Below are 21,949 nucleotides of genomic sequence, written 5' to 3'. Positions count from 1 at the left end.
AGTCAGGAGTACATATATGATATGAAAACTGAAATGAGAGGAAAAATTGTGCCCATTTGACTTGCCAGGGTGTGAGAGATTGTTTTTTTCTGCAGAACTTCCAAATTCCACAGGTTTCTATAGATAACTGTATAGAGTAGACCTGTGCTTCGTGCCTCGATAACTGCAAGCATTTTTTTGTTTTAGTTTTTTTTTTTCCATATACAACTCAAATCAGTGAACATAGCAATACTCCTTCCTCCTATTTCCCCCATAACATCCTGTGAGATTTGCTGGTCTGAGAAAGTGACTGTCCCAGCTGGTTTTTCATGCGCAAGGCAGCACTAGAACTCAGTTTCCTGGTTTGTAGACCAACATTTTAACTATTGCACAAAACTAGTTCACTAATGTATTATATAATTATATCAATAGTATCATAGTTCCACATCTTATAGAAGCAGCTTAGGCCTGAAAGTTGCAATTCAATTAGATCTGCAGTTCATTTTTAATTATTTTAATAGATTAAAATAGAAATAAGCAAAGCTTATTATAAGCAAATAAGCAAAGAAATGTTCTGCATCCTTTACATTTCTATGTAGTTATGAACTGTAGTTTTCAGGATCCATTTGAATTCCTTTAGTAGATATTCTATGTTCAAAAGTGTTGAATTGGGGAAGATCAAATGCAGAGTGCAATATTTGACTCAGATATTGAACTCCACAGTAAAACCATAAAATGATCTCTCTTCTTTCTACTTACATTCAGACAATGAATATAATCTACAATGACCTTGTCCTTGGATTTCCACCTGTCCCGGCACCCAGGTCACAATCTGAGTGATTGGCAACCCATTCACACTTATGACTGGTTTTCAAGCATTCCATGATCATGTGTTTGCCATTTGCAATCTTCCCTGCTAGCTTCCCCAGAAAGTCATTTGAGAAGTGGGCAAGGAAGGTCATAAGTCACTTAGGTATGTCTCCCCCATTCTTGGTGCTCGTGCCATGCCATTGCACATCCTCAGGCACCCTCCATGACACTCCCCATGCCTTCTTTACACATCCTCCCCAACATGCGCTGCACCTTCATGCGCACCAACCCCCACAGCACTTCTTGTGCACATCCTCACGCCCTCTCCAGTGTGCATTGCCTCTGGCACACACCTTTATGCATCCTCCTCAATCCATGCGATACTTCTCATGCAGTCCCTTGCCTCCCCAACATCTGCAGTGCCTCTCATGCATTCCCTTTCACCCTTGTGCACCCTATCTTACTCTCACTGATACACTGATGCTGCACCTCTGGTGCATCCTCCATAGCGTAGCCCCGCTGCACCTCTAATGAACCCTCACCAACACTCTGCCGTCTGGATTCACCTGCCTACAGACCTGAAACTTGTAATACATTTAGATCTGCAGTTCATTTTTAATGATTTTAATAGTGTAAAAGCATTGACTTATTCGCTGGCAACTAGGACTGCAGGAATTGCCATCAGTGAGCAATGCAATTGTGCTTCATGACCATATTGCTTAGCAACAGAAATTCTGGTCCCAATTGCCCTTGTAAATTGTGGACTATCTGTATAGGCCAGATCAGGAAACAGACTCCACAGAATGACTGGTACTTTATTTTTACAGGTTAGAATTACCAAATCTTGAAAGCCTTGACAGCATCTTTCCTCCCTCCCTTCTCTTACTCAGGCAGAACTGATCTGAATTTCCTTCTAATATTTTCTTCCTGTCCTGGATTTAAATCATGTTTTTTCAACTACAGTCACATAGTTTTTCCAAGATTATATCTGTGATTCTCTACAATTTCTGAAGGAAGAATGATACCTAAAACTTCCTGGTCCAATTGGCTGTGCTTGGGTTTATTATTATATTTTAAATATATACAGAGTGTACCAAGGTCCCATAGACCAATCACAATATTTTATTTATTAATATTGTTAGTGCACTAAGAATATTCAAATGTGATTCATCAAAGCAGTATGCTAGAATAAAGTGGCAAGCAACTCAAATATTTAATGTAATATAGTATATATAATAATTTAATTTCTTTTGGGCCTGGCTTTTAGCATAACCTGTATATATTTAAGCTATTGAATCAGATGATCCAACTACTTTTATAAGTACTTTTTTATTTCCATTCTAATTAATGGATTTGTTGTTTAAACTTATCACTGGTATCCACAAGGAGGCAAATGATAATGTGTGTGATGACATTATACAAATGCTAGGACTTATGTACTTGCATTAGAAATTTGGATGCAAATAAATGTATTGTATGATGATGTCATTGTATATCTGTCATCAGTTTGGCATCAATTTGCTGTAGATTCTCCTGAAAAAAAATATTGCATTTGGGAAATGATATATTAAGCATTTTTCTTGTATGTAAAATATTTGGAATAAATATTGTTACGAGATAAAATTGATATGACTTAAACATTTGTTTTAGAGATAATTTTGACTAATTTTTGTCACTTTGCTTGGATAGAGTTTTCAGTTAGATTTGTATACACAACCATTGCACTATGTGTGAGCAAGGACATGAGCAACAATGTTTTGTTGGAAGGACTAACAGAATTGAAGCTTTCATGAACCACAGGCACAAAATATCTTTCTCAAATGGAAGTATTATAGAAAATGCTGAAAGAAGCAGAGTAAAATTGAGGAGTATTTAAAGTACAGAAAGCAAGAACTGGGATAAATTGAAAACACCTATAAACTGTTTGGACTGTTTTTTCCATCTCTTTTCTCAGATGACAGAATCTGTTCTCCGCCATTTATGGAATTAACAAATGCATGTGGAGAAGACACCTTGAAGCAAATAGAAAAAAATGGAATTGCATTCCCATTCAGTATGTGAACAGTTTTTATATTTTACTTAATAGTAAAGTTGTAAAGCATTTCCTCCACTACCGCAATTTAGCTAAGTACCCTTGGGTGAGGGAGAGGACTTGCACAGGAAATAGCTTGTGGCTGGAGAATAAAATTATATGCTTTCATTCTATTAAAATTATTAAAAATAATCTGTGGATCTAACTATACCCTATTTTAGTTCTTTTATCTTTGAATATACAGTATTTTCTCATAGTGACAATGAAAGATATCTTATTCATATGTTAAGAGTCTTGCAAGATTAAGTCAGTGTTTCATCTGATCCACTATCCATCATACCTAGAGGCCAGGCAAACACTTTCCTCAAATCTTTAAACAGAAGATGATGAAAATACAGTTTTCTGTAACAATCAGAATTCAAACACTAATGTTTTCTTCTGTGAGTTTGTTTGATCTGTCTTTAAAAATATGTAAAGGCTATGTGTGCATATCGTGCATAAAGTCTTTCTGTAATATAGTATGTTATTTTCTCTTCTTTATTTTCTCTGTCTCTGCTATTTTGCAGGTGAATTATCAGAGTTATTTTGGAAGTGTCTGCCTTTATTTCAATATGTATAATGTTGGTTTTGGTTTACTAGAAAAAGGCCCTAATGCCCATTTAAAACTACAGAGAAATGTTTTGGCACATCTTGAATTATTTTTTGCATTTTTAACTATGCTATACTAACATGAATCTTAGATGTACTATTATCTTATGGTTATATTACTTAGTTGTTTTTATGTATACCAAGAGCTTATGCACCGGAGACAAATTCCTTGTGTGTCCAATCACACTTGGCCAATAAACTATTCTATCCCTATTCCTATCCCTATCCAATCCTATTATAGTATATCTATTATAGCCGTGATGATGAACCTATGGCACGTGTGCCACAGGTGGCACACGGAACCATTTGTCAGGGCACGCAAGGCGTTGCCCTGTCAACACATGCATGCTGAGCAGCTGACTTTGGCATTCTTTTGAGGCTGTTTTTCGCCCTTCTCTGAAGCCTCCAAAGCGCAAAAAACCGGCCCTATGGGCAAACCAGAAATTCAAGAACGGACTTCTAGTTTGCTTGTAGGACCAGTTTTTGTCCTCCTGAGCCTTCAGGAGACCCTCCTGAAGTCCCCGGAAGGCTTCAGAGATCAAAAATCAGCCCTACGGGGAACCCAGAAATCACTTCCAGTTTGCTCGTAGGGCCAGTTTTTGCCCTCCAGAGCCTTCAGGGAAGCTGAAAACGCCAGATAAAAGAATGCTTATTTCAAGGGAAGGGCAGCAATAGTGCTAATATCATTCAGTTGGGTGGATTCACTAAATCAATAGTTAGTTAGAAATGGTACTGAAGTGCTCTGTGTATATTCTTTTGTACTGACTCACAATTTATTTATTTTTTATTATTGAAGTTTGTAAGACAAGAGTCGCCCATGGGACCAACTCTCATGAGGTAAGTATTTGCACAGGGTTTCATATACTATGTACTTAGAAAAACTGCTTTGGCTGAGAATTAAGAGAACTAGTCCATCTATGAGTTTGATTCATAAACTTCAAGGAAAAGTAAGGAGGTTTTATTCTTGTTGTCTCTCATGAATACATAAAAGTCATTCTTCATAGTCTTATGGCTTCATTAATATTGCAAATCTGTTTTTCTCTCATTTTGAAGGCCAGGTTATACATACTTATACACATCTGTCCATCATTTGTTTATTTATTTGCAATTTTATAACCCATCCTAATGTACAGGTTTGAGGCAGCATTTGTCAAAATAGAACATAAAAGAGAAAGACATAGACTAATAAATACTCTTAAGATGATTGCCATTAAATAACAATGACTTGGGTAATAAAAAAGTGGAATAGGATATTGACAGCTTTACAAAATGCCGAGGGGAGAGGGTTACAAAAACCCATGAAGAGAAGGCATTTGAAAATATGGGAACTATAACAGAAAAGTCCTGTCACTTAGTCTTCTTAAAACAGGTGGAGGGGCGGGGCGGGAGGTAGTCTCAAGGACCTCTCACAATGTTTTTACTTCATGAATGGGTTTAAGTCTAGCAAAGAAATGCCTTCTGTAACATAATGCAACACTACATAGGACTTTATAGTTTATGATCAGCACTTTGAGTTGAGACCAAAAGCCTACTGGCAACTAGTGGGAAGACTTTGACAATGGTGCCAACCTGCAATGATGAGTTACCCCGTCATTGGTTCAGCTGTCACTTATGAACTGGCTGCAACTTCTGGGTCATCTTCAAAGGTATCTCATCTCAGTTTGGTAGATGATCTCAGTAGTTTCACAGACATGTTAAATAACATATTTAGCACCAAACCCTGTGAGATTTGCATTGGAGAAACCATAGAATTGTCATCTTCCTTGCCCCAGTGATCCAAACTGGATACAGATAGTCCTCGACTTACAACCGTTTGAAGTTACAACGGCACTGAAAAAAGTTACTTATGACCATCTTTCACACATGACCATTGCAGCATCCCCACAATTATGTAATTTACATTTGATGTTTGACAACTGACTCATATTTATGACAATTACAATGTGACAGAATCATGTGATCCTCTTTTGCAACCTTCGGAAAATCTAAGTCAATGGGGAAGCCAGATTCACTTAACAACTATGTTACTAATTTAGCAACTACAGGGATTAACTTAACAACTGTGGCAAAACTCACTTAACAGATGCCTCATTTACAACATAAATTCTGGGCTCAATTGTGGTTGTAAGTCAAGGACTAACCTGTATTCTCACTGAGAGCACCGAAGTGGAGTACATCCAACTGTAGGTAACCCTACAGATACCAATATTTCTGTACCAATGAACAATGTTTCTAAATGCTGCTAAAAGATCTCACAAGAACAAGAGAAATATCCTGACCTAATAAAGGATCTATGAAGATCAGGTAGAATGACTGTTACCATTTTCATCCCATTACATAATTGCTTTACTCTGTATTTTATTGTATATTTTATTGTAAACCATTTTGAAATGATTTGGCATAACGAAGCAGTAGATAAGCATAATTAAATTTGGGGGAAAGTCTAAATAAGAAATCAGATGTAAATTGGAAAGACAGATTGCCAAGTATTTCCAACTGTCAAAAGTTTGTCTCCCCCCCCCCCTTTTAAGTTGTGAGCCGCCCTGAGTCCCCCCAGGGAAAAGGGTGGCATATAAATAAACTTTAAATCTAAAATCTAAATCTAAAACTGGATAGCACAGTTCTGCATCTTCTCTCCCCCACCCCAGTTTATTTGAATACTTGGCTTTTATGCAACTGGACCAAGCCAGTATCTCAAACACTTCAACATTATGTGTTTTACAATGATTAATCAACTGCATTCAAGAAGCTCACAACAAAAAGAAAGGAAGGCAATAATGATCTTCCATTCCTGCTCCCTCTTAGCTTGTATTTAAGTTTTGCTATCTCAAATCAAGAATAATAAACACTAATAACCCAATCTTCCATCAATTTGTCCAATCCCTTTTAAAACCATCTGAATGGATACTAATGCCACCGACAGCAGCAGCTATATGTATGCACGCATGCTGTGCATACTGCTATTGGAACCACCAAATACAATGCTTGTTTATGTGAAACATGTATTTTTCATCTGTACGACTGTAATTGCAAGTCATATCTTTATTTTTCAGATGGCTATCATATTCAACCGGGAAGGCCTGAAAGCCATCCAACCTCCATGTGTGATTCAAAGTTTCATCAACCACAATGCTGTCCTGTACAAAGTCTTTGTGGTTGGGGAGTCATATACTGTAGTGAAGAGGCCCTCCGTGAAGAACTTCTCAGCAGGCACTTCTGGTAAGCTTTGGGAGTAGTAATTTAACATGATCTACTAGTGGGAAAATCTGAAGAACACCATTTTCCATTTTGGTGAATCCTAATACAAAACATGTAGAGGACATCAAGTTGAAGAAGACTGAACTCAGTGTTTCCCTGACTGTTTGGATTTTTTTGATATTTTTTAAAATTTCTCCCTTATCCTCCCAAACCCTTGTAGCACTAATTTCTTTGGGAGATAGCAACTGTTTTTGCCAACAGCTGCCATGTACATTCAGATTTATGTACCAAAGTACTAATCTAAAACTAGAGAAAAAGGGGAGGACATCACAGACGTCTTCCTAAAACAAGCAAGTCAAGATGGAAGCAGAAGAGATTGTTATGACTAGGAACTCCTACATGTTTTTAATTCTGTCTAGCTTCCATGGAGGTTTTGAGATTATGGCATCATAAATCTTTTGCTAGATGCAGTTGGTTTCAAGTTTTATTTGATACTTGACCCTGACCATCTCCACCAAACTCTTTCTCTTTAAGAAATTTGGAAAACTCTTCCCTGCATGATATGTACATTCTACCTGAACTTTATTGTTAAGAGCCCAGAGTCACATTTTTTGAAAAGGGCAGTTATATAAATGATTGGTTGATTAATTGATTGATTGACCATATTATGATCTTTCTTGAAGGCTTTGATATTTTATTCACCTGCTATTTGCTTGAAATAATACTAATAAAATTCTTACAATAGTTTATAATATCTAGATGGTCTGATTATGATATATCATTCAAGAAAAAATGCACTGAGTTAAAATGTACTGTGATTTCATTTATTTATTTTCTTTACTTCCTATGAACAAAACATTTTTGGAAACTGTTAATAGGTATGGTTTTTAGTTAACTATTTATATTGAATCACTGTGTTGATTTATAAATATTTTATCCAAAGTCGTATGCAAAATTACAAGGTGAAATATTTTTAAAAGGATATTTGCCAAAGTCACAAACTCTAAAAATCAATACACATCATGATAACAAACCATAATATAAAATTGATTAAAATTGATATGAAAAGTTTAATTTGGGTTCAGTTCAATTCCTAGTGTACATGCTATTAAGGTATATCACTGGATTCTTCAGGGTTTTTTTTAAAATGTTATCATATATGCTACAGCTGTGGTCATTCCTAGTAGTCTCTTGTTCAAACAATTAATAAAATTATTCCCACATTCCTTCAGTACCTTCAAAAAGTTCCATTCAAAATAGATATGATTCTAGATTTTAGCAACATGAATATTTATTTTAGATTTTTTTTCTTCATACAATGCATAGTCAATTTTTGACTTCTGCTTTCTATATTGTAGCAATACCCATTAATATCAGTGACTTTTAAAGACTCTTACCCAAATTCAGAAATAACAAGGCTGTCAGGTGCCCTGAATTGGGATGTTTTGTATTTCCTATAATTTTGGGAATAATTCCAGAAAATATAATTTAATAACATTGATACTTTTTTACTTATATGCTGACAATAGCAACAATGACAATACAAGATTGGGGCAGCAATAACAAAACTGACAATATATATTCACAATAAAAATTTAATCAAATTTAAGCAGGAAAGGCTCCCTTATATACAGTGCATTTCCCAGCAAGGCATATTCAGACATTTAGAATATGGCTTTTAGAAAAAGAGTCTAATTTAAAACAAACAAAATTACAAACAGACATAAGCAAAAATCTCAAATGTTTAATATTAAGTAATAAAACCATAGCATAAATATTGAAATTGTGTATAATGATTGGGAAAGAGAATGGAATGGAAGAGTGATTATGCTACCAAAATTACCTTTTACGATGTTGTTACTTATGATCTACTTTTCCTCTTGCTTTTTGTATCTTTATGCTTTGCTTTTTTGTATTCTTTTAGCTTATGCAATGTAATAGAAAACATTGGAAGTAGTTTCATATTGTTAATCAACAAATATCTATTTAGGGTGTTAAAGCCTATAACCTTTGTTAAAGCCTATAACCTTATCCAAGTTTTCAGTTTAGATACATATTCTAGCATAAGTTTTAGTGCCAATGCACACTTTGCTTTAGCCAAAAATTGCATCTTTATTTTTTAATGTTTCATTTGACACCTGAAATGAAAACTTGGGACCATGAATTCAATGGATAGAAAATGATTCATCTTTTGCTTATTTCTAACGAATCAATGAATACGTCTTCATTCTTTTGGGAGTACTTCAGATATGACTAATTATTTACATTGGCAAATAGGCTGCAGTATCAGAAACTCTTGATTTCTTGATTTGCCTATGTGATTGATCTACCACTTGAAATCTAACAGACTCTAGATGGCTTACAGGATCTCTTTTATAAACCCCGTGCAAAATTAATATTAAAATCAATTATTATATAATAAAACTCATAATCTAATTCTCAAAATTAGGGTTCTTACATAATAACTACAAATTAATTTGACAATTGGTTTGGCACCACTGACTATATAATCCCTTGAGATCTTCTGGAAGAGCTATGTGGTCACCTGCTTCTGAAAAACCATAAGGATGGGTACACCCTTGTTTCAGGGAGCAATCAATTCCAAAGGAGGTGTTCTGCAAAGAACATCTCTTGTCAGGTCACCTCCGACTGTATTTTGTGGTACACAGGGATCATTAGGTGCTCCCTAGTTCAGATGGAACAGTCTAAAACCATGGGGGGGGGGCAGGAATGGTCTCTACAGTATGGCCCAGAGGATACAGCTTTACAGTGACTGGCCCTTTGAGTTGCACTCACAAACCACCTAGTAACCAGTGCAGAGCTGTCATATGCCAATATTGTAACTGGCCTCTGGGTATATGTGTTGTAATACATACATTCTTGATCATCCAAAATTTCTGGGTGGTTTCCCTATGTAGAATGAATTACAGTAGCCTAATTTAGAAATGACTGGGACATGAGTGCACAGCGAAGCAAAACCCCCATCAAGTCAAAGATGGAGAAGTTGGCTTCTGGAGCAACAGCCACTCCATCTGGTTTGGGTTAAGTCTGAGCCTGTTTTTCCCCATCCAGACCCTGACAGCCTCCAGACACCGAGTCATTTCTTCCACCGCATCTCCCAATGGGCTTGGAGTGGAGATATATACCAGGAGAATAGGACAAATTGTAAGTCACAGACCAAGAGATGGAAGTCAAAGAAGGGAGTGTTAATCAGAGTTCTAGGCAAATATATTGGCAAAGTGGCAGCAGAAAGATAGCTTTACCAAAATTAGCCCAAACAGTAGGCTGCTGAATTATCTTACAGACATCCCTGACCAAGTAGATGAACAAGATGTTCTTCGCTGATCACAAACAACCTGTCTACACTGACTGGGCATAAGCAGCACAAACTCTTAAAAGGCAATGCTTCTTCTTATTTCATTGTTGAATTATTATTATTATTATTATTATTATTATTATTATTATTATTATTATTATTATTTTGAAGCAAGCAAGCATCGACACAGGTATCTTTTCCCTTCTCCAGCAATTCCTGCCGTTTCCTCCATTTTTTAAATTTGTTATTCTTTCAAATAAATAAATAGAAAACCCGATAAAAGCTCTGCTCCTTTATACAACAAAACTCATTTCCTTGTCAATTATTGAAGCCAGGACATTGCGTTATGGCAATTGATTATAGAGCTCAGTACAAATAGGAATGGTTTAAATATCAAGGATTTTATTTGTTGAAAATATGGATAAAATTGCTGGATTATAGCGCCCTCTAGTGCTTGTAGATTCAAATATTTTTAAGACTTAAGTAGTGATTTTGAATGTAACTTTTAAGAACAATTTTTGGGTACTTGCATGTAATTTTTTTTAGTTCTATAGATTTGTTTGTAACTTATATATTTTTTTTCTTTAATTTCCAATCTACAGATAGAGAGTCAATATTTTTCAACAGCCACAATGTATCAAAACCAGAATCCTCTTCCATCTTAACAGCAGTAAGTATTCCAGACTTCTTTCTCCAAACACTGATTCTACCAATAGACTCCTCTCAATTTAACTCTGTTCTTCTCAAGTTTATTTTTAGGAATTATTGCAGGAAAACGGAAGCTCAGAATCATCCAAAATCTTTCACAAACATACAGTATCTGAAAATGTTTTTCTTTCCTTGAAACATAGGAATTATAATACTTGGTTAAGAACCATTCATTCAGCAACCAATCAAAATTACAGTCTCTAGGTGAATGGCCCTTATGCCCGGTCCCCAAAGTTGGATCTCTTGCAGCTCACCTGCACTTATGGCCGCAGGGAGGCCTTCAGCTCTCCCACCAACCCACCACTTCTCTGCCCCTCTGCATCACTGTCCTTTTGGCTGCCCTGCAGTCCACTGCCTCTGTTAGCCCTGCCACTTTAAAGTTGACATTTTGTCCCCAGAGTTATGGGATTTTGTCCTTCTGGCAAGATTTCAGACATTTTAAAATATTGATCTGTGATACCTGCAGATGTTGTGTTTCATGTCTGGAGGAAATGCAAGGATACCTGTTTTTTCTTTAGTATCCCTCTACAATTTCATTCTGTCTTTCTTTTGCAGCTTGATAAAATAGAAGGGGTGTTTGAAAGACCAAATGACGACGTTATCCGATCAATCTCGAAGACACTAAGGCAGACTTTGGGAATTTCTCTCTTTGGCATTGACATTATAATTAATAATCAGACTGGTCAGCATGCAGTCATTGATATCAATGCATTTCCAGGTGAGAGCAAACTGTTATATACAATACACCAAAATACAAATATCATACTTCCAAGTTAACATTCATTTCAAGCAAGAGTGGAGAATTTTTGTTCAGACAAAGCACCAGAGTTGTCCTTTCAATGGTATACCAAGAATTCAACTTCGAAAAATCAGTAAGGTCAAGACAAAGTGGCTGAGCCCAGGATAAAAAAATAAATATATAAATTTTATGTAAATTAGATTAAATCAAATCAGATTAAATACAAATAATAGAATTCCTTCCACTTCTATCATAATAAAAAAGTATTTTTGAGATACCCTGAGGATTCCAAACTCTGGCTTCTCCCTTTAAAATTTTTAAAATATGCTCACTCTAAAGGCTTAGATGAAGAAAATGGCAGAGCCATGTTTTTGGATCTAGATTCAGCATCAAAATGTCAGTCAGAATTTTATTCTTGCCTTAGCAAGTTCAAGAGCAGACAGGTAATCTGCATGAGTAAGATCCTCCATTGAGTTAGAAGCTCAAAGTATGCAATGGACCCCTTACAATTCTAAGTATAGGTAGTCCTCAACTTACAACAGTTCATTCAGTGACCATTCAAAGTTATAGCAGCACTGAAAAAAGTGACTTATGACCATTTCCCACACTTATGATCTTTGCAGCATCCTCATGGCCACACGGTTAAAATTCTGATTCGCATGTATGACAATTGCAGTGTGACCTTCTGATAAGCAAAGTAAATGGGGAAGCCAAATTCACTTAAAACTGTGTACCAACCTAATAACTGCAGTGATTCACTTAACAACAGTTGCAAGAAAGGTCATAAAATGGGGCAAAACTCACTTAACAAATGTACCATTTAGCAACAAAAATTTTGGGCTCAATTGTGGTTCTAAGTTGAAGACTACTTATACATATAAAGTAACACATACACTGCAGGCAAATTGTGTTTTTTTAATGTTTTGGACTGCAATTCTGTGATGTCTTGTTTTTGATCATGCTAAGGCTAACATTGGAAAGTTAAATAAGGTAATAGTAACTTGGTAAAACACATATTCAGATATTATCATGAATTGTCTAACTTTCTTCAACCTGGGTGCCTAACGGTGTGGCTCTCAACTTTCATAATGCTGCACTAGCATGGTTGTCAATAAGGACACCTGTGTCCATCTGTGTATTTGAGGCACACTTAAGATGTGGGAAGATTACCTAAAGTGTATTTATGAAACTGTAAATTAATGCAGAAAGCAGACTTTGCTTTTATTCACTGCTTCAGTATATTTTTATTGTCTTCAACTCTGTAGCTGATTTCATTAGTAATGTAATTAACAACAGCCTTTTACCTCTTTTCAGCTGATTGGCTGCCTCTAGATATGATCAATCACCATCCAATTTAGATCCATTTGGTTTCTCTAGTAGCATTAAGTATTTCCAGCCACTTGAGTACTCCCAGATCTTGGGCGACTTCCCATCAGTCAAAAACCAACTACTTTTCTATAGATTTCCTTTGGTCTACAAATAAGTTGGTACTCTAGGGAATATAGGCTGCAAAGCTATTTATTTAATTAATTAATTAATTTATCACATTTAAAAACTGAATCATACCAAACTATGAATGGAAGCAAAAGAAATGCTAGGTTTTTAAAAACGTATATTTTTAAAAAGTATACATTGAAATTCAAGAACATTTCAGAAGAACTCTGTTGTTAGTCTGTTTAAGATATGAACAAGAATGTTAGATTCTTGAGATGTGTTTCACAAAAACAAACCCACCCTATTCTCCCAATTCTGCATGGTTTCAGTTTGATATTAGTGCCAGTAGAAATTAGATGTACTATTTGGTCTTGGGCGTCCAAGCTGTTCTTTCCCATTTTTACTGAGTGTTCTCTCAAAATTCTGCAGAGCAAATTCATTCTAATTTTCTTCAGAAAATTAAATCATAAATTTTCTCATAGGAGACATTTGCTACTACTATAATTTTCCTTGCTTTTAAAAAGGAATGAGGAATAATTCAGCTTCTGAGACCATTAAGTCTAAACCCTGGTGGCCTCTTGCATACAAAAATATTTCTGCCCCAAAGCTAAGTGGTCCTTCCAATGAAAATGGCTTCATAAGGCACTTAAAATGACTTCTGTTGCATTGCAGCATCCCAATAAATCCCAAATGATCATATTGCACTGTGCATAAAGAGATCATGTAAACCTTTTACAACAGCAAATGTATTTCTGACAAGCATGATGCAATAAGATTTTCATTACATTAAATGATTTTATAAGAAGCACTTATGTACCACAAATTTCATTTTACATACAATGCACTTACTCCTGAGTGGAGCTGCTCCTGAGAACAAGAGGTGGAATGGAACACCATATAATGCTAAATTGAAGAGCAGCATAATCCTTTGATTGAAAATGGAAAGTTAGTTCTTTGAATTAAACTCTTTAACTAACAAAACAAAAAGTTCAGGATACTTCTCTCCTGTGTTTAGATTAACATTTATTGCCATAGTAAAAATGTCTATAGTATGTTTATCCTACTGTGTCAAGAGGAATTATCATTTCTCTGGAAAAAATAAGAATATCTCCTAAAAGTATTGCAGGAATCTGGCAATGTGTTTTATATCACTATATTGTAGCATCACTTTTGGAGAAGCAAGGTTTTTAATCCCCCAGTGAATCTTTCCATCTAATCTGAGTCCTATGCCTATCTCAGTAGCAGTCATGCACCAATTAATATCAATGACATTGGTCAGGAGAAAGGAAACAGTCTCTTAGAGTTTCCTTTGTTTAGAGATGCCTGCAAAACTTTTGTACTTTTAAAAAGAGCACTTAACAGTTTTGGGGGCCATAGAAATAAAACATGGGAGATGTTTTAAAGACATTTTTAAAAGGAAAAAAAAAGTGATATTTCCAGGAGATAAAGCACACAACTTGATGAATTGTCGCTACAGGTGATGTGCCATCTTCTTGCATGCGAAGGGGGAAGAGAACTTTAACAAGATTTTAAAATCCCAATTTTTAAAAGGATAATATATTGGTAATATTTGCATACAGGTACTCATAGCTAATGTTTTATCGCCTGACTTCTTCATTACTTTCAGGATATGAAGGTGTCTCAGAGTTTTTCACTGACCTCCTGAACCACATAGCCACCACTCTGCAGGAGCAAACTCCAGAGTTGTCCCAGCTGAACCATAACAAATTCCTGGCAGAGCAGAGCAGCAGCCTCGTGGGGGAGCGGACATGCTGTGCTAACACTGGCTGCCGGAGCATGGCAAGCCAAGACCCCTGGATTGTGGAGAACGAGACCAACAGCTCAGTCAAGCTGCAGCACCAGAGGCTGGGCTGTAACTCATCCATGTCACCAAGCTTTCAGCAGCATTGTGTGGCCACGTTGGCCACAAAAGCTTCCTCTCAGTGATCCCTATCTCTGCCACAGACTGAAAAAGAAAGCAGTCAGCCCCTGGGCTGTGAATTCAGTGTAATTTTTTGAAAGAAAGTGAAATTAGTGATATGGGTCCACTTTAACAGATTCCTCTTATAGTTCTATAGTGAGTTTATCCATCCATGTATGGGTGCCTGTTGTGTGCATGTATCTTAAACACTATATCTTAATGTGGGAGGATGGATTTGTGTTTTTTTCCCCATGCCTTTTTCTTTTCTTTGTAATCATCGACCAGAGTTGGGTGATGAATCGTCCTGGATTGATAAGAATTTGTGTTGAAAATTTGCACACTTGGATTTAACCCTCTTCCATCTTTTTTCCAGCCCATTCCAAAGAGTAAAACATGCATTGATCGGACACCTAAATCCAGAGGAAACTTGCATACCCAGGATCAGCATTTTGCTTCTTTGTGGAAAACTTTGAAGTTAGAAAGTTCTTCAGATAGTTTCCCATTTCCCTAAAGAAGAAGAATGCCTGGGTATTTGCTTGCTATTGTGAAAAACTATAGGTTGATGCCCTTAATCTCATTTGGGGGCAGAGGACTTCCTAATTGTTGGAGGATTACCACATCTAGCATAAGAACAAGCTAGGGAGTTTGGCTTTTTCTGCTGCTTTACTGATCCTGAGACTAAAGGACATCTCTTTCACATATTTATTAACTGATAGGGTGGGTTATTTTTAGCTTTGTATGATGCACAGATCCATTCACTGTGATTTATAAATCAGGTTTCTTTGTTAGGGTGGGTTTGTGCATCATATTAAACAAGAAATTCAAATTGTGGATTAGCATAACGTGATTTAGGGGCCTGTTTGTAAGCACTACTATGCACAAGAATTTTTCCTTAGTGGTGGGTAGAAGTAAAAGTAAATTTGTTGAAGTAAATCAGCAGTAATTTGTCTCCCTTTCTGGTCTATCATTTGTGGGATTGAACATTTGAGATACAGTATAAGGGTAATATTTATCTAACCTGTAATTCAGTCTGGTTATATTTTAAGAACAAGTAACAAAACAACAGTGATCTTTAACTCTGTTTCTTTCAACACATCATCTTTGTACAGCTTTGAACTGGTCATGAATTTGAAAAGGTACTGAATGAATTTTGGGACTCTTAATTTGAAAGAATTTTTAAATTGTCTCAAGAAACATTGTTAAAGTATTTTACACATTTAGATATATTTGGAAAAATTGATCATCATGAATTAGAGATCTATGGACTAATTCACACTCAGGTAGTAGTGTGAATGTATATGACATACATGCTACAAGTTGTACACATGAATCCCAATTTTTAAAAGGATAATATATTGGTAATATTTGTGTTTTTGTTGGATTAAAGAAAGTTTTGAATTCTCTCAGTTCCTATAAAGATGACCCATTTCTTAATATGTATGAACTGATATTAATATATTTTCCTCCGCTGATGGCAGCTTTTTATTTGTTTCTTTGTTTTTAGAGTAAGGGAAAAAATGGAAATATCTGATGAAATATGAAAGGGAGTTTAAAAAGGGAGGACCAGAAATGATTCCAAATTATGGTGTAAGTGCAGGAAACTGTTCAAGAATTAATAGGAAGGAGAATTGCTATGTTCCTTTGTGGTATTGTTTCTAAAGTTATTCATAATTCTGCAATAGGTATAGCTGAAGAGAAGACAATATTTGTAGAACGGTTTCTTATATGAGACTATACAGTCATTTTGTTTATTTCTAATTCAAATTTGAGTCATATGATTATCCTGAATTATTGTCTATCTCAATAACAGTTGCTGCAATTTCCCAATAAATTATTGATATTTGTCCATACATGTTTTAAATGCCTTTGATGGGAGTGAAAAGTAGGTCAGACATATTTTCATAAAACTTATTTTCAAAATAGCAACACTATTAAAAGTTATTGATATTTTTAAAAAATGATTGGATTTTAACATTACACACACTCACACAATTCAAGCTAAAATTGTCCTGATGAAAAGCACCTTTGAACATAACCTGAGTCTGTCACTCCCCTGTAACTTTAATTAAGGCAAGAGTATTTCATTGCTGGACTGAACATTACCACACTCCTTGACTGCTGCGTGCATGGATCAAGAAACTTAACAATTTGCAACAGGGTTCAAACCATTTTATTCTTTTATACAGCTTGTGAGAGAGCCAAGGGAAGAGGCATAATAGGTTAGTTTTTCTGGCATGTCTTCAGGGAACATTATTATCTAATTCAGAGGGTTATTATGATTATTTTTAATTTTAAGGAAAAAAAACCCACATCATCATTTATGCAATAAATTTCAGTTCTTAGGCGAGCAAGCTGGAGAAAAGAATGTTCCATCTGGTTTAGTTAGAAGACATTTCAAAATTGTTGATCAACCTGGACTATTTGATCCAGATTAAATATATTTCTGCTATTTCCTATTTTTAGTAATGAGGAAGAATTTCTTTTAATGGCTGCCTTCTAAATTTTGGTTAGCCTATTTTGCACTGTTTTATTTCTCCAAAATAAACTACTGATACATAATTGTACATTTTATATTTATTTACAAATGATATATTTCGTAAATTCTCCAAAGTCTTAATACAAAGTATATCTGATAAAAGTGCAGTTCATATCTTGACTTTAACTAGAATCTAATTTAATTCTGTAGCCAAATAGGTTGTCAGCTTCGTTCACCCCTTGATGTAACAGCTGCTTATTTAAACAAAGACAAAGTTGTTCACATCTTGCATTTAGTTTAATAAGATAGCATTGCAAGTGGGCTGGCCAGCCAACAGTTTGTAATCCTTTCTGTGGTTTTTTTTCTATCAGACTATTTGGGGTGGAATAAAATATGAATAATATTGTCAGGTTCCAGAGAGAGCACAGTGTGCTATTGCATTGCAGAGCGCTGAACATATGGTACTAAAAAAAATGAGTGCAAAATCAATTATTTCATCTCTGTTTTGTTGCAGCAAATTTCTTGAACTCTTTTTCAATCTAGATACACTGCCATGTGTTCTTCCCAAAAGGCAATTTTATGTGAGAACTGAAATGCGCTGAACAGCCTCGCGTTTCTCATAGAGATTGAAGAGAAATGTGTCTGTCCTTTTTCTTCTGGAAAGCCCTGGGAGAGGAGGGTTGTAGTTTGGTTGTATGATTCCAATTTTTGTTTCAACTCAAAAGACCAACCTCTACTTTTGAGGGTCTGTTGAGTAATAGCAAAAATGTTGCCAATGCATGTAGGCCAATGCATGTTGTTGAAGGATAATTAAAGTAGACAGACTTAAATGTACACAAATAGCATCCATGTTTAGTTTGTTTAAGGAAGCATAACTATCCATAACTGCATCTCCACTCGTGGCAGGAAAATAAGAAGCAACTTTTAAAGCATTTTTTCCACTTTCCAGTATATACATTACAAATAATATTTTGTGACTCTCATTAGAATGTTTCTTTGTGTAAAGTATATTTTCAGTAATATACTTTAAACTTCTACCAGAAACCAGTCCATCTTCCTTATTATAGAAATAAGTGTTTGGATGTAAAAATCTTAATGTGATTAAAAAGAGCTAAAATGTAAAAACCTCAGTAGATCTGAGTTATCACATTCTATTCAAAATCTGAGGAAGATTATATGTTAGAGGTATGTGAGTGAATAATATCTGCTCCATTGCTAGATTATCCAAGCTATAAAATGAGAAATAGTTGGTACTGAAAATTGTTAAACTTACAAATTTTTATTCTGCAACAATTATACTTTTTATATTAAAGATCTAAAGATCATATTAAAAAAGAGTCTAAACCTCTTTTCAGGTTAATTTCAAAATATGGTAATTGACATTTTATATATGCTGTTGTTCCTTTGCTTTATATAATCAGTTATAAATCATAATTCATTTAATAAATACTGGAAATCTACTTTTTTAATGAACTTAAGCTAAGAAATGATTAACTAGAATTATTAATTACATGAACAAAACATGTGCTTTGTCTGAGTAACATAATTATTTTTTAGACATGTAGTATAAAATTCTCCACTCTTAGATAACTCTATCTTGGGCTTTTTCTTTCATTTGCACCTGGATAAGCAGATCAAGATTTTTCTAAATCAGCCAGCCTCTTATCATCAGCAAGGGATCTACTAGTTGGCAGCTTCCCTTCCATGCCTGATAACTCAAAAGTGCAGATTACTGTAGGTTGTTCTGAGCATTTTATAAGATCTTTTCGCATAATGTTTTATACCATGCTCAGTTCTACTGCTAGCCTGTTCTCCTTTTACACCATTGTGTGAGCTGGCAAGAGCAAACAGGTACGTGATGTGTCAGACACCTGTGGATTGAGTTTGGTCTCCCAAACATATTAAAGAATAAAAATAATGCTGTTTTCAGAAGCGCCAGGTTGGTGTTTTGACATCAATTAAATCCCTTTTTTTTTCTAGAAAAGTGTCTTGAGCCATTACACTGGGAATATAATGCAGTAACTATTGGTGTCCCAGTGGTATTCAAAGGAAATAGACATTCCTTACTTTTTATTCTCAAAATATGCTATGGTAGCCTGTCTTAAGAAAATTATTCATGGCACTGAGTTATACATAATGAAGAAAGAATGTTGGACATACCTACAATACCAGGATATTGATTTTTTTTTTTTTGCTGACTTCATATAACTGTTTACTCCCTTCTATTCTTAGTTTCTCCCTCCTGTTTCCACCCATATAAATATGAATGAGTTACTTAATTTGTTGTCTACAGACTGTTTTCCTTTTGAACCCATCATATGTAAAGTTGGTGGTGTTCAAGAAGAAATACACTTCCTTTACAAAAGCACTTCTTTTGAGACAGTGTAATCTTCCATTTTTATAAGTACTGGTTTTTTTAAAAGTGTATCAAAATTTAATTTTTCCTGATGTAATTTGCAAGTAATATTTAAGTCTGTCAGAATATGTAATTGACCATTGATTCAGTTCAATCTTACTACTATAATATAAAAAAATCAAATTTCCTGATAAATGTGGTCCTTATGAGGGCAAGAATTACCTATGATTGTGTTGAAGAAACCGAGTGCTGACTTTTTAGAGGCTCTTTACATTTCTTTACTAAATATTGTCTTCTTTAATTTTTGAATTATGTTTCAAAATGACAAATCAGTATAAACCAATTCAGTTTTCAATAACAGAGCACTCCTTCCTCAGTATCTCAATAAAGTTAGCTAACACATCTTATTTAAGAATAGCTTTATAAAAATATTACTCTGTTTGCAGTTGGGACTAAGAATAGACAAGAAGAGGAGGAAGTTGTTTCTGGATTGTGGAATACTAAATTCAGTTTCCATTAAATTCAAATTTTCATAATTATATTGCAGTATGATTATAGTGAAAAATTCAATTAGTACAAACTTACTGCAGTCTGAATTAGTATGGTCAAGGAACATATTTATTTGCTAGATTCAAAGGACCAACCGGTATTTTGTAATAGTCAAACCCAATGTTTTAAATAACATCTATTTTCCTTGTGATCTATTGTTTTGTTTATTCTTATTTTACCAATACATAATCCAACAATTTGTTTTTAATGAAAAATTGAGACATAAATTCTCAATGCGCTGTTAGATTTTACTTTAGAAGACACTACCAAAATACATGTCGTAATGATAAGGATATTGGGTGTAGAAGGAGACTTGTTTGTGAGTAGTTTATGGCCCATTGGCACTTGTATCTTTCACCATTTGCACAGCAACACCTTCGTGTTTAGTATGTGAAAGGACTCATATTTATAAAATGCAAATATGTAAGTATAAAAATAGTGACATATATATTTCAGATTGTGTACACTCTTAATTAATAGAGATAATCTTTATCACTTTTATGAAAAAGTGCAGTAAAAGTATGGGATGTATTTTTTTCCAGTTCTTTAGATTTCTTCCTTGGTGTTTTCATATAGTTCATATGTCTCCTCCTATGTTCAATTCCAGTCAATGTCCCACTGAATTGGACTCATCTCTATGTTGATATGGATTGTACATCTCTTTCTTTTTATCCCTTCTCTTCTTCCCTTCTCCTTTTTACTTTTTTTGGATGGGACAGAATTTGTGGAATGTTTTACAAAAACTTAAGGTGTGCTTAAGCATTTTATTAGTTCAAAGTTGAAGTTATCTTGGACCATTTCTTTATTATGTCCCATTTGAATTAAGGATATCAGTGCTGTCTTCTGCTATTTTAGATAGTGTTATAGCAAGTGTGAGTGTTGTGAGTGTTTGGCCCTGTTCACAAAATTACTTTCATAAAATTATTTTTTTTTTGTATTTAGAGAGTCTGTGTGTACACACTGATACACACATGCATATTTATACATGCATATAAATATATATGATTTCATTTTTTTAAAAATAGCCCTATATAAAACCAAAAATATTAGTACCTTGGCTGTTTACTTGTAGTGCATGACTGACGTCCTTCTCAATAATCACATGGTGCTTCTCTTGCTTAAATCATTGATTTCCATAATTTTTTTCTTCATTTCATCCTTACTTGCCAAACACTTGTGACAAATATTTTAGTATTTTAACTATAGAGTTAAAATGCACTTAAATCTCCTCTGTTATTTCAATGTCTGCTTCAGGGAGAAAACTCCATTTTCCAAAAACATGATTAAAATAAATGCCTTATACAAAACCTCATTCTGTGTTCTGGTTAATGACTGAAATATTATATATCTGGATTTGTTGATGCACCTTTGAATACCTAAATTATGTATAGTCTGAGAGATTGTAACATGGTGTGAATTTATTCAACTTCGTCACCAAGCATTTATTTCCATTTCAGAGAGATTTGACATACCCAGGTCCTGTTGATAAAATGTCAAGCAATGGGACCATGGAACTCTCTTTTCTCTGGCAAGATGCCACCCTCAAAAAGCTCTCAAAACTTGGTTTTTCTCCCAGGATTTCAATTAGCTTTATGGGTGGGGCCTTCAAGTGTATTCATGTCGTCGTGGAGGTATACCAAGGCATTTTTGATCATTTTCATTTATTTTTAACATGGTTCATTGTCCAGAGCTGATTTGAATTGGGCCTCCCTACAAATCTAATAAATTACATTGTCACGCAAAAAAGTTGGAGGCTGCATTCCTGGTACCCCTGATAAAAATA

General features: G+C 34.9%; 1 protein-coding gene across 2 annotated transcripts in view; it reads left to right on the top strand.

The window, feature by feature from the left end:
* ITPK1 (inositol-tetrakisphosphate 1-kinase) overlaps positions 1-21,478 on the top strand; it is a 120,966-nt gene extending 99,488 nt beyond the window's left edge. The window contains exons 5-11 of one of the 2 annotated variants that reach the window (XM_032233340.1): positions 2,744-2,842; positions 4,266-4,306; positions 6,523-6,688; positions 9,740-9,832; positions 10,586-10,653; positions 11,247-11,409; positions 14,492-21,478. In XM_032233340.1, the coding sequence (XP_032089231.1) occupies positions 2,744-2,842; positions 4,266-4,306; positions 6,523-6,688; positions 9,740-9,832; positions 10,586-10,653; positions 11,247-11,409; positions 14,492-14,811 (950 nt within the window). In that variant the 3' untranslated portion in view covers positions 14,812-21,478. The remainder of the gene's footprint in view (positions 1-2,743; positions 2,843-4,265; positions 4,307-6,522; positions 6,689-9,739; positions 9,833-10,585; positions 10,654-11,246; positions 11,410-14,491) is intronic. The other variant, XM_032233349.1, reaches the window with a different exon arrangement.
* The last annotated feature ends 471 nt before the right edge of the window (positions 21,479-21,949 follow it).

Source organism: Thamnophis elegans, chromosome 1 (assembly GCF_009769535.1).
Source record: "Thamnophis elegans isolate rThaEle1 chromosome 1, rThaEle1.pri, whole genome shotgun sequence".
Taxonomy (NCBI): domain Eukaryota; kingdom Metazoa; phylum Chordata; class Lepidosauria; order Squamata; family Colubridae; genus Thamnophis; species Thamnophis elegans.
This window is presented reverse-complemented; position numbering and strand designations above follow the sequence as displayed.